The sequence below is a fragment of the Notamacropus eugenii genome, chromosome 3 (genome assembly GCF_028372415.1).
Source record: "Notamacropus eugenii isolate mMacEug1 chromosome 3, mMacEug1.pri_v2, whole genome shotgun sequence".
NCBI lineage: Eukaryota > Metazoa > Chordata > Mammalia > Diprotodontia > Macropodidae > Notamacropus > Notamacropus eugenii.
In genome coordinates this window covers 312,686,709-312,699,317 of record NC_092874.1, presented here as the reverse complement: position 1 = coordinate 312,699,317, position 12,609 = coordinate 312,686,709, and the positions used below count along the sequence as shown (strand labels likewise).

General features: G+C 39.7%; 1 protein-coding gene across 4 annotated transcripts in view; it reads right to left on the bottom strand.

The window, feature by feature from the left end:
- SLC24A2 (solute carrier family 24 member 2) overlaps positions 1-12,609 on the bottom strand; it is a 318,354-nt gene that overhangs the window by 19,244 nt on the left and 286,501 nt on the right. For all 4 annotated transcript variants that reach the window (XM_072596682.1, XM_072596681.1, XM_072596684.1 and 1 more), the window contains one exon: positions 4,764-4,853. In XM_072596682.1, coding sequence (XP_072452783.1) covers positions 4,764-4,853 — 90 coding nt within the window. The remainder of the gene's footprint in view (positions 1-4,763; positions 4,854-12,609) is intronic.

Here is a 12,609-nt window from a genome sequence, read left to right as displayed (position 1 = left end):
AAGACTAAGTATATTTCCCTCCATCCTATCCTGCCCCCCATTGCTCCTATTCTCTCTTTTGATCCTGTCCCTCCCCAAGAGTGTTGACTTCAAATTGCTCCCTCCTCCCATTGCCCTCCCTTCCATCTTCCCCCCCCCCCCGCTTATCTCCTTCTCCCCCACTTTCCTGTATTGTAAGATAGGTTTTCATACCAAAATAGTGTGCATTTTATTCCTTCCTTTAGTGGAATGTGATGAGAGTAAACTTCATGTTTTTCTCTCCCCTCCCCTTTTTTTCCCTCCACTAAAAAGTCTTTTGCCTGCCTCTTTTATGAGAGATAATTTGCTCCATTCCATTTCTCCCTTTCTCCTCCCAATATATTTCTCTCTCACTGCTTAATTTCATTTTTGTAAGATATGATCCCATCCTATTCCGTTTACTCTGTGCTCTCTGTCTCTCTCTGTGTGTGCATGTGTGTGTGTGTGTGTGTGTGTGTGTGTATGTAATCCCACCAACTACCCAGATACTGAAAAGTTTCAAGAGTTACAAATATTGTCTTTCCATGTAGGAATGTAAACAGTTCAACTTTAGTAAAGTCCCTTCTGACTTCTCTTTGCTGTTTATCTTTTCATGCTTCTCTTGATTCTTGTGTTTGAAAGTCAAATTTTCTTTTCAGCTCTGGTCTTTTCATCAAGAATGCTTGAAAGTCCTCGGTTTCACTGACAGACCATTTTTTCTCCTAAAGTATTATACTCAGTTTTGCTGGGTAGGTGATTCTTGGTTTTAGTCCTAGTTACTTTGACTTCTGGAATATCATATTCCATGCCCTTCGATCCCTTAATGTAGAAGATGCCAGATCTTGTGTTATCCTGATTGTATTTTTCACAATACTTGAATTGTTTCTTTCTAGCTGCTTGCAATATTTTCTCCTTGACCTGGGAACTCTGGAATTTGGCCACAATGTTCCTAGGAGTTTCTCTTTCTGGATCTCTTTCAGGCAGTGATCTGTGGATTCCCTGAATACTTATTTTGCCCTCTGGTTCTAGAATCTCAGGGCAGTTTTCCTTGATAATTTCATGAAAGATGATGTCTAGGTTCTTTTTTTGATCATGGCTTTCAGGTAGTCACATAATTTTTAAATTGTCTCTCCTGGATCTATTTTCCAGGTCAGTTGTTTTTCCCATGAGATATTTCACATTATCTTCCATTTTTTCATTCTTTTGGTTTTGTTTTGTGATTTCTTGGTGTCTCATAAAGTCATTAGCCTCCATCTGTTCCATTCTAATTTTGAAAGAACTATTTTCTTCAGTGAGCATTTGAACCTCCTTTTCCATTTGGCTAATTCTGCTTTTTAAAGCATTCTTGTCCTCATTGGCTTTTTGAGCCTCTTTTACCAATTGAGTTAGCCTATTTTTCAAGGTGTTATTTTCTTCAGCATTTTTTTTGGGTCTCCTTTAGCAAGTTATTGACTTGCTTTTCATGATTTTCTTGCATCTCTCTCATTTCTATTCCCAATTTTTCCTCCACCTCTCTTGCTTGATTTTCAAAATCCTTTTTGAGCTCTTCCATGGCCTGAGACCACTGAATATTTATTTGGGATGTTTGGGATACAGAAACCTTGACTTTTATGTCTTTCCCTAATGGTAAGCATTGTTCTTCCTCATCCAAAAGGATGAAAGAAGATATCTGTTCACCAAGAAAGTAACCTTCTATAATCTTATTTTCTTCTTTTTTTTGGGTATTTTCCCAACCAGTTACTTGACTTTTGAGTCCTTTGTCAAGAGTAGGGTATACTATAGGGATCTGTAAGATATCAGTTCCTCCAAGGTGGCACAGTCAAGCTTGTACACTGGTCTGGGAACAACCAGAAACTTTTGTGCCCCAAATCTGTGGGTAGTAGTTTCCTCTCCATAACCAGCTGGCCTCCAGTTCCACCAAGCCAGTACTGGGGGCTGAGATTCAGATAAGCTGCTAAATTCCCCCAGGGGCTTTAGGTGGGGGCAGGGCTGCCATTCAGTGTGAGATAAAGATCAGCAGGTCAATTCCTCCAGGAGCAATAGGTGGGGGCAGGGCCTCCACAGAGGGCTGAGGTAAGGATCAGTTGCTCAGTGCCCCCAAGGGTTTTTACATTCCAAAAATGAATGCAGGCTGTTGTGGGGGCTGCTGTGGCTGCTGCTGCTGCTGATGCAGCCTCTGCTGTTGCCACTGATGTAGCCTCTGCTGCCACCTCCACCTGAGACTGGAGATATGGGAAGACCCTGCTCCCTTCTTGGCCAGCTGAAAAAACCCTCTCACTGACCTTGCCTGTGGGTTGAGAGATCTGCAAACCATTGCTACTGCTGCTGAGGATTCCACCCCTGAGACCTGCTCTTGTCCTCCTCTGGGAGCCGTGCTGAGTGGCCAAGGCTGGGTTGCGCTCTGCTCAGCATCAGGTGAGAGACCTTTCCCATGGGCCTTTCAGGTCACCCTGGGCTGGAAATCTCCTCCATTCTGTTGTTCTGTGGCTTCTGCTGCCCTAGAATTTGTTGAGAGTCTTTCTTTACACGTATTTTATGGGCTGTGGGGGAAGAGCTAGTGTATGTGCGTCTTTCTACTCCGCCATCTTGGCTCTGCCTGGAAAAGGAATTCTCTGCAGATGTTTAGGCCCATGAGATGCTTCTGCCAACATATGACATTATGCTGATTGCATGAAGTCTAAGAGTACTACAGGGTTTCCTCAGGGAGATGATTGTGTTGTTGTCGAGTTGATTAACTGGATCTGATTCTTCATGATCCCATTTGGGGTTTTTGTGGCAAAGATACTGGAGTAGTTTGCCATTTCCTTCTCCAACTCAATTTACAGATGAGGAAACTGAGGTGAACCAGCTTAAGTGACTTGACCAGGGTCACACAGCTAGGTGGTGTCAGGTCAGATTTGAATGAGATTATAGTCATTCAGAAATGATAGCCCTGACGATCTATACAAGAAAAGCAAAGTGGATGAAAAATTCCATTTTCTAAACTGATACATAAATGACGGGCAGTCTAGTAAGCTGGTTTTTCAGAATCTTCTATTGCTACTGCAGGGGATCTTATAATGAGAACAAGGGATAACAGATGCATAATCTGAGTGTGGCACTAGTATTCAGAGGAAGCATGTCAGCTAAATCTTCTCTGGAGGATGTATTGGGAGGACATGGCCAAGAATGGTGTGAGGTGATGAGGTGTGAATGGCTTGTAGCTTGTATGATCAGTGGGATCATCTATATTGATGGGATCCCAGAGCCAATCAAAGAAGGTACTAAATGATATAGTACAGGCAATCAGACAGTAAGGCCCTAATTGGGCAATAGAAGTATAAGTGCTAGACATCAGAGAACATTTGGCTTTCTTTAGGAAGACTCCATGGACGAGAATGATGGATTTAGAGATAGAAAGCCTTTAGAGGTTACCACATGAAGGTATAACTTGGCCAGAAAACATTTCATTAAATGATTATTTATTAAAAACTGAATAGGAGAAAAAGTTTGGAATAAGAGATGTCTCATAATCTAAATAAATAAAACTCAATTCCATTTTCAGACTGGGAATATATTTGAAGAGCTAGAGATCTAACTTAAAATATCTTCCAAGGCCTCAGTAACAAGCAGCAATACTCCATGAAGAGGCCTGAATTCTAGCCTGGATTTTGTGTCATTAGCTGTGACTTGGTTGAGTTAGTTTCCTATTCTGGATTTCAGTTTCCTCATCTGTTGAATGAGGATGCTACAGTAGATGACCTCTAAGTCTCCTTCCTTCTCCAACATTCTATGTTGTTTTAGGTATGGCTTTTCCCCCTTTTCTTTTAAGTCAAGAACTGATTTGTGTCTAAGTCATCTTTAGACATCCCATAGGCATCTCCTTATAAGTCTACCAGTTCCATTCCTTCACAGCCTTTTCTCAGATTTGCTCACAGCTTCTATGTCTGGTAAAAAAAAAAAGTCTTATCTTTGTTAATAATCAAGTGCTATATAAACTGGAGTTATTAATATAATTATCATCTCTCACAAGTTTTCCTATGATATTGAGCAGCAGAGTGAAGACCTCCTTTCATTTAGAATAGACATAGGTAAAATAGCACATAACAGAGCATTCTAGAACATGTGTTTCTTTCACAAAATTAAATATACCTAATTCTAGACCATCAGTTCTTAACCTAGGTCCACAAAAGGCTCCATGGATAGATTTCCAGGTATATTTGAACTTAGATGGGAAAAATTATATCTTTATTTTTATTACCTTCTCATTCAGGGATTCCTAAGTTATTTTAGTGTCATGAACCCCTTGGCTGTCTGGTGAAGCCTATAGGCCCTCTTTCAGAATAATGTTTTTAAATGCATAAAATAAATTATGTAGGACTATTCAATTATGTTAAAATAGTTATCAAAATATATATATTTTTAAAAAAGTCACAGGCCCTAGGTTTAGAACCTCTGTTGTAGATGAAATTTGAAATTTCCTTCTATTATAGACATGTAGAATAAACTTTATTTCCATTAAATGGAAAGTTCAACCGACTAGGTCAGAGGTAGGGAACCTATGACCTTAAGGTCACATGTAACCTTCTAGCTCCTTAAGTTCAGCCTTTTGACTGAACCAATTTGGATTGAGTCAAAAGGCCGCACTTAAGAATCTAGAAGGTCACATAGGGCCTTAAGGAAGAATGTGTAGGTTGGGCCATCTGATATTCATGAGGACAACCTTAGCATTTTAGACCCAGAAGCAGGAAATGAATGAAACTGTAGGTAATCAAAGGGGGTCTTACCTGATGTGCCCACCAGACCATCAAGTAAGAGAAAATGGCTATCCAGGTGATGGCGCCAAAGAACGTGATGGGAAAAAACTTCCTTGAGGACTGAAAGAGAAAAAAGGTGAAAGAGAAGAAGAGTGAACAATGTGAAAATTGGAGGTTGAGGCGTAGCCTGAAGGAATAAGTATGCCAAGAATCCTAAGGGAATGACTGAGGGGAACAAAAAGAGTAGGAAAAGTGGCATCCTTAAAATTTCTTTTCAATGAACAAAAATCTATTTTCTCTCCTTTCTACTCCCTTCCCCCTCATTGGGGGGAAAATAAAAACAAAATCCTTCTAGCAAATGTGCATAGTCAAGCAAAACTAGTTCTGGAAATGATCATGTCCAAAAGATAGATGTGTGAATCTGCACCCTTGAGTCTTTTACTTTTTGTCAGGAGGAGGGTAGCATGTTTCATCATTGTACTTCTGAAATTGTGGTTGGTCATTAGGAAAGGTCACTTTTAAAAAATATTGTTGCATATATGAAAGTTCCATGGAACAGCGAGAAAAGCTACAGTGGGGGAACCAGCTTATTTTCAGTGGTAGCTATTTTGGGTGAATACACATGGTCACATCTAGGTTTAGTATGTTAGAAAAAAATTGTGCAGATTATTATTCATTATAATAATGTCATACTTATATCATGTTTTATAGCTTACAAAGTATTTTTCTTAAATCACTCTTGTGGAGTAGGCAATGCAAATATTATTATTCTCATTTTGTAGATGAGGAAATAGAGGTGCAGAGAAATTAAATATTTGTCCAGTCACACAGTTAGGAAATGCTAAATTTGGGACTGATCTCCTGATTCCAATTACCCCACTCTGCTCTGACATATTACTTAGTAAAACCACATCCATTTTCACTGAGGCATTAAAGTTTATATGTCACAATAGAAAATGAACTGACTGGAAAAAAAATACTCTAGTGAGTCACCCAATTTATTTCTGTGATTTCTATAGTCCATCATAGGGTCACATGTATGTATCCTTTAAGCAAAGGCATGTTTTTTCTTTTTTTAAATGTAAATAATATTTTATTCTCTTCCAATTGCATGTAAAGGTAGTTTCTTACGTTAATTTTTTTAATAAGATTTTGAGTTCTGAATTTTTCTCCCACCTCTGTCCCTCTCCCGAAGATGGCAAGCTATCCGATATAGGTTATACATGTACAATCAAAGGTATGTTTTTTCTAATTAAAAGTTGATTAATATGTGTATCAGACACAAATAGAACATCTTATTCATCAATGGTTTTTAACAAGGAAAGGTGCACAAGGTAGAGATACAAAAGATACTGGTGACATAAGAAGAAAATATTAGAAACAAGAGAACAATTCTTCATTGCTTGAAGTTACTTCCTTTCCCCTGCTTGAGTCTCATGCAGGCTGCGGTAGATGATTAAGTGAGTTTGAGGTTCCCTGACAAGCAGGCAGCGAAACAGGTGGTCATTCTCTGCCCAATCCTCATATGCGCCTGTCCTCACTCTCCATTTCCTATGATAGAAGTAGTGCACACTTTATATATCCCTTGGCCCACTCTGCACACCACCTGAACCCCCAGAGTACTCAGAATAAAACAGGGATGGGCAAATCCTGCTTTCTTAAGATAACAATGGATGTGATGGGTGGTTTTTGTGCAGCTACTTCCTTCCAAACCTTGGAAATCAAGGGGGTATAATGCTTGGACCTCTGGTGGGATAATTTCTCTTTAAGAAGGCAAAGAAGGTGTCTTGGAATTTGTCCATCTGTGAGAATAGAGATATAAAAAGCCCAACTTGTATGGAACTGATATTCCTGAAGTTTTGAGGTAGTATCACTGCCCTACAGCCCATCTTTCTGACCCATGATTATTGCCCTGGAAAATGTGGACGTAGAAGAGAAACAGTACCTAATTCTAATAATAATGTCCTTTTTAATCCTTTATTATTTTGTTCAGTTGTTTCAGCTGTGTCTGAAAACTCCATTTGGGTTTTTTTTTGGCAAAGACACTGGAGTTGTTTGCCATTTCCTTCTCTAGCTCCTTTTACAGATGAGGAAACTGAGGCAAACAGGGTTTAGTGACTTGCCCAAGGTCACATAATTGGTAAATATCTGAGGTCAGATTTGAACTCAGAAAGATGAGTCTTCCTGATTCCAGGCTCAGCACTCTATCCATTGCACCACCTAGCTGCACAATCCTCTATTATAAGTAATGTAATTATTTTTCTATTTGAAGGTCCATGAATTTTTCACTGTAGACTGAATCATTGGACTGGACTTAGCTAATAGGCATGCAGGAAACAAGAGAGGCAGGCAGGCCTTGCTACCTTTGGTGTAGGGACCAGATTCTTCCAGGGGCCTTGCTCTTGAGGTGTTCTCATCAGTGAATTCTTTTTTCATACTTTTAAAATCATTGGCCAGTTTTTCTATTTCCTTCTTCAGCTGTTCCATGACAGCTGTTTGTGCATGCAAGCAGTTCATAGTCCCTTCTGAAGTTTCAGGTGGAAGTCTCCCTACTGACTTCTTTGGTATTTGTGTTTTGGTCTTTGTCCCCATAGAAAGATTCTATGGTTTTTTCACTCTTGTTTTGCTTTTTCTTGTTCATGATGGTGATTGTGTGTTGTGGCTTCTGGTTCTTTCAGTTAGAAGCTGCAGAATTTGGTATTGAGCTGACTTGTGTGAAAAAGCTAAGACCAGGTTTTTGTTTTGTGTTTCCTGATCAGCCCTGGGGTTCGCTTGTTAAGTGTGGGGGAGGGGTGCTCTGGTCACAGTAGATCTCCTCAGCTGAACTTAGGCAAAGGCAAGCTAAGGGGATGGTGATCCCAACTGCCCTAATTGTCTTCCCGTTTCCCCTGGAGTGCTGAGGCACACCTAGATCCTAGTGCGAGTTTCCACCTCCCCTGGAGCTCCTCTCCTAGTGAAGAAGCTCTTCTGGGTCCTAGTGTGAATTTCCATCCTTCCTGGGGCTCCTCTCCTAGCGCTGAGGCTTGCCTGGGTCCTAGTGCGAGTTTCTACCACCCTGGGGCCCCTCTCCTTCTGGTTCACCTCTGCCACAGTAGGAGGAATCCTCCTTAGCTATTTTCCTAGCCTCAGGTGTTATGAGACTATTTGCCCCCTCTCCTGTTCCCACTGATCCAGGATTTTTCTGGGGATATATTTTATGGTTCTTTCAAGGTCATCAAGGGGGAAGGAGAGAGCATTTACTGATCACTCCACCATCCTGGGTCCCAGAAGTTCAAGTAGGTGACTTACAGACGTTTAATCTGTGGGCTGAAAGTCTCAGGAGCTGCTATGGCTGATATGTGGGGCTCAATGGCTGTCACTCGCTTGGCTCTGTTGGTCTCTCACCTTGGGCTGCCACTCTGCCAGTTCTACCTGCTGCTGTCTCGGGTTTCCCCAGGGCCCTCCCACTCCACTGTGCTAGACTCTCTGCGTTGTGTGCTGTGGGCTTACCCCCGAGGAACAGATCCTTCCTGTAGACCTTCTAATCTGTCCTGGGCTGTGAATCTGCCATAGTCTGTCTCCTATTGGATTCTGCACCTCCAAAATTTGGTCAGATTCTCTTTTTAGAGGTATCTGAAGGAGTTTGTCTAAGAGCTTAGATGAGTTGCTCTCACTCTGCCATCTTGGCTCCTCCCCCTAAGGCCTTGCTCTTAAAATGGACAGATAAGATGTTGGCTATATAACCAACGACTGACCAAGGATATACTTTATGGGATCCTGATGGGAACAAGGGTGTTTATTGTCCTAGGTGGTCAGGCTGGCCCATGAAGGGAAATCTGCTTCCTGAGACTATGGACTCCTTGCTTTCCACCTGGGCTGTCCTCTCCCTTCCCCTTTCTCATCTCTCTTGGCAAAGATACTGGAATTGTTTGCCATTTTCTTCTCCAGCTCATTTTACAGATGAAGAAACTGAGGCAAACAGGGTTTAGTGACTTGCCCAGGGTCACACAACTGGTAAATATCTGAAGTCAGATTTGAATTCAGAAAGGAAAACAGGGGAGGTTTGAACAGGTTCTGGAGGAGCTACATTAAATAGGATCTGAGGGAAGCTGGCATAGCAGTGCCCATGAGGTATCCAGGATCAAGCAGCTGCAGCAGCATCTAGCCAGAGGGGAGTGGTGGGGCAGCTGCTGGTGTGAGTGATCTTAGGGCTCAAGGAGCCAAGCACAGAATTACTCTCTGATCTGCAGTCTTCCTACCCACCGACCCAATGGATAACCTCCTACCACGGGGAAACTAGGGCTTTTCCAGGCATCTGACCAACTGCCTTTCCATTTTATGCCTTTCCCTACCTGGAACAGCTTTGTTTAAGACTTGAGATCTGACTTTTAGAGACAAATTCCCTTCCTCTCCAACAATAATAGGTAATAATAGTAGCTGATATTGACATTGTACTTACTGTGTGCCTGGTATTGTGCTAAGGACTGTATAATTATTACCTTATTTTATCTTCACAGCATTATTATCCCCTTTTTACAGATGAGGAAACTGAGGCAAAAAGGGGTTAAGTGACTTGCCCAGGGTCACATTGCTAGTAAACATTGGTCTTCCTGACTCTGGGTCCAGCATTCTATCCACTTCGCCACCTAGCTGCCTTTCCCTTCCAATCACGAAAGATGGAAATTTATTGACTGAATTTCAACAAAAACCTGTTCATGATTGGTGGACTGAAAAAATGATTTAATAATTATAGCCAACATTTTCCATGCATTTATGTATGTGTGTGAGTTAGGCAGTCAGATGGCACAATGCATAGAACTCTGGGTCTGGAGTTAGGGAGACCTAAGTTCAAATTTGACATCAGATATACACTATATAACCCTGGGCAAATCATTTAACTATTTGTCTCAGTTTCCTCATCTATAAAATGAGCTAGAGAAGGAAATGGCAAACTGTTCCAGTATCTCTGCAAAGAAAATCTCAAAAAAGAAGATTCTAAAAATGACTAAAAAATAACAATGATATTTGGGAGGTATTTTTTCATCTACGGCAACCATTAAAACCAAGTATCAGAATAAACTGAATTTAGAACTAGATCATTGAATTGTTGTATCACAATGAACTCAACAAAGATTTTCAAATTAAGGAAACATTCAATCACTTTACTTGTAAAGTGAGAATTAAAAGGTTTGGGGTACTATTAAATAAAACAGATCTATTTATATCATTTTAAAATGGATGAATATTGCTTACCTACATTGTGAGGACATGCTTAAGCATTTTTTATTGATGGGGTACATAATCAAAAAAGTTCAAATTCTATATCACAGTGGTGTTTGTTGGTGCTCTACATTGGAAAGAAATTGAGGCCATTTTCTGAGGCTTCCAAGGCTATGAATTTCTGACAGAGCAGTTCTTACATGTTATCACTAAATGGAGTGCAAAGCAGCATCCTCTGAGGAATAATTGTGTTTTTTTATTTTTTTGCCCAGAAAAATAAAGCTTTGCATGACAGTCCTCTCAACGGTTGGGAGAACTGACCTTGGGTAGTCAAGTAGAAGATTTATGATGATTTTTTTTTAAGGGGGATGTGAGAAAGACGAGCTGAAATGTTCTTCTTTGCTGATTTTGAGCCTTCAATAGATCCTCAGCATCGACTGTGGAGGTCTGTTAAGTTTTAAAACAATCCTTTCTTTGGCTGTGGTTGCTTTTCTCATCATTGTTGGCAAAACAGGCCCAGAGAGGTAAATTGATTTGCCTAAATTCACATAGTTGGATCTATTGACTTTCTGCTGACCCAAGCTGCCGTTCATTTTAGGACATTGATCGATGTGAAATTTACTGCAGTGGATCATAGGAGTCAGTGATACAAGTCTCCTCCTCCACGTGGAAATTTCCTTTGCTTTTCTTGTCCCTTTGCTTTTCCATATAAATTTGAATATTGCTTTATCTAATTTTATAAAGTGGTTTTTGTTGTTTTAGTTGACCTTTACGCTTAAACTACAAAGCTGTCTCATAAAATCACAGATTTAGAACTAGAAAGGACCTTGTTGTTGTTCAATTGTATCCAACTCTTTGTGACCCCATGGACCATAGTATACCAACACTGTCCACAACGTTTCCTTGGGAAAGATACTAGAGTCGTTTGCGATTTCCTTCGCCAATGGATTAAGGCAAACAGGTTAAGTGGCCTACCCAGGATCACATAGCTAATAAATGTCAGAGGCTGAATTGGAACTCAGGTCTTCATGACTCCAGACCCAGTACTCCAACCATTGAGCCACCTAGCAACCTTCTAGAGGGGATATTAGAGACCATCTAGTCCAAACCCTCATTTTACAGAAAGTGAAGTAACTTGCTCAAAGCAAAGGCAGGATCTTTTTTATTCCAAATTCATCATTTTCCATGGCTTGTTGAAAAAAATTTAGGTAGTATGTATTACCACTGTTACTATTCAGGATCAACCTAGCCATTAGCATTGGATATCTCTGTAATTAATCTTTATTACTGCTAAAATTTAGAAAAAGAACTACTTTTATGAAAGTCTTAAATGCTTGATGGCTTAATATCCAAATATTTGATTCTCACCTGTCTTCTTGTGACATTTTTTATTTCTATCGATTTCTCCTGCTTCTCATTATTAATATATAAAAGTACTGATATGTTTTATGGCCTTAAATACCTTTATTGAAGCCTTTTGTCTTTAGGCACAGACATTTCAACCCAACCCCTACCAGATTCAATTCTTCCTTGTGATAAATAAAAACAATTAAATAAAAAATCCATTACAGCTAAGATATTTGACATTGTATAAAAATTTCGGTTCTAATATTCCTTTCCCCTTTACTGTGAGGGGAGAAGGTATGAATCTCTTTTTTGTGTTTTGGTTACTCAAAGTCTGACTTCTTGTCCTTGATCTTTTCAATTACGTTACTGTGGTTATTGTATGCATTGTTCTCTTAATTCTGTTTACTTTGCTCTCCATCAGTTTATATAAATCTTTCCATCTTTCTCTGGATCCCTTCTATTGCTATTTCTTACCCCAAAATATTGATCATATCATTACTATGACTGTACTATATATTAATGTGTTATATTAGTGTGCTATATTACATTAATTACTGTATCAATGTACTATAATTTTTTCAGCTATTCCCTAATCATCTAGGACCCTCTTTGCTTCCAGTTTTTCATACCACTAAAGATCTACTATGAATATTTTGATATATGTTGGATTTTTCTACTTGTCTTTGACTTCCTTGCAGTATATGCCAAACAGTGGGATCACTGGATCAAAGTTATGGAAAGTCTAGTCAATTTTAGTATAGAATTTCAAATTCATATCTTAATAGCTGGAAAATTTTGTAGATTCACCAATAGTGTGTTAGCATGCCTGTTTTTATAGAGCTCCTCCAATAGAAAAAAAGTCAAGATCTCCCACTGCATCCAGGACCTTCTCCAGCCTTTCTAATCTATATCTTGTCACTGGACCCAGATGGACCCAGGAGGAGAAAGTGAGTCTAGTGACTTTGCATAGCTGTCCCTCACTTGAATCCAATTCACTTGTGTGTCACCTTCCTGATGTCATGGTCCTCTTCAAGAATGAAGGGCAAACAACCACAACAGTCTCTCCAGTGATGACAATGAAACAAAAAAGTTCATTTTAAAGAATCTTGGACCATTTACATAGTTTTAGTTGAAAGAAAGCATGAAATTGTCTTAATTTGCATATCTTTTACTATATAATCTGAAGTACATTTTCATGTGGTCATTCATAGTTTCAAAATCTCTTGAAAACTATCTGTTGTTTATATTCCTTGATTACTTATTTTTTGGAGCAGAGGTATCAAATACACCACCTGAAGTCATATGCAGGTGGAAACACTCCCTCATGGTG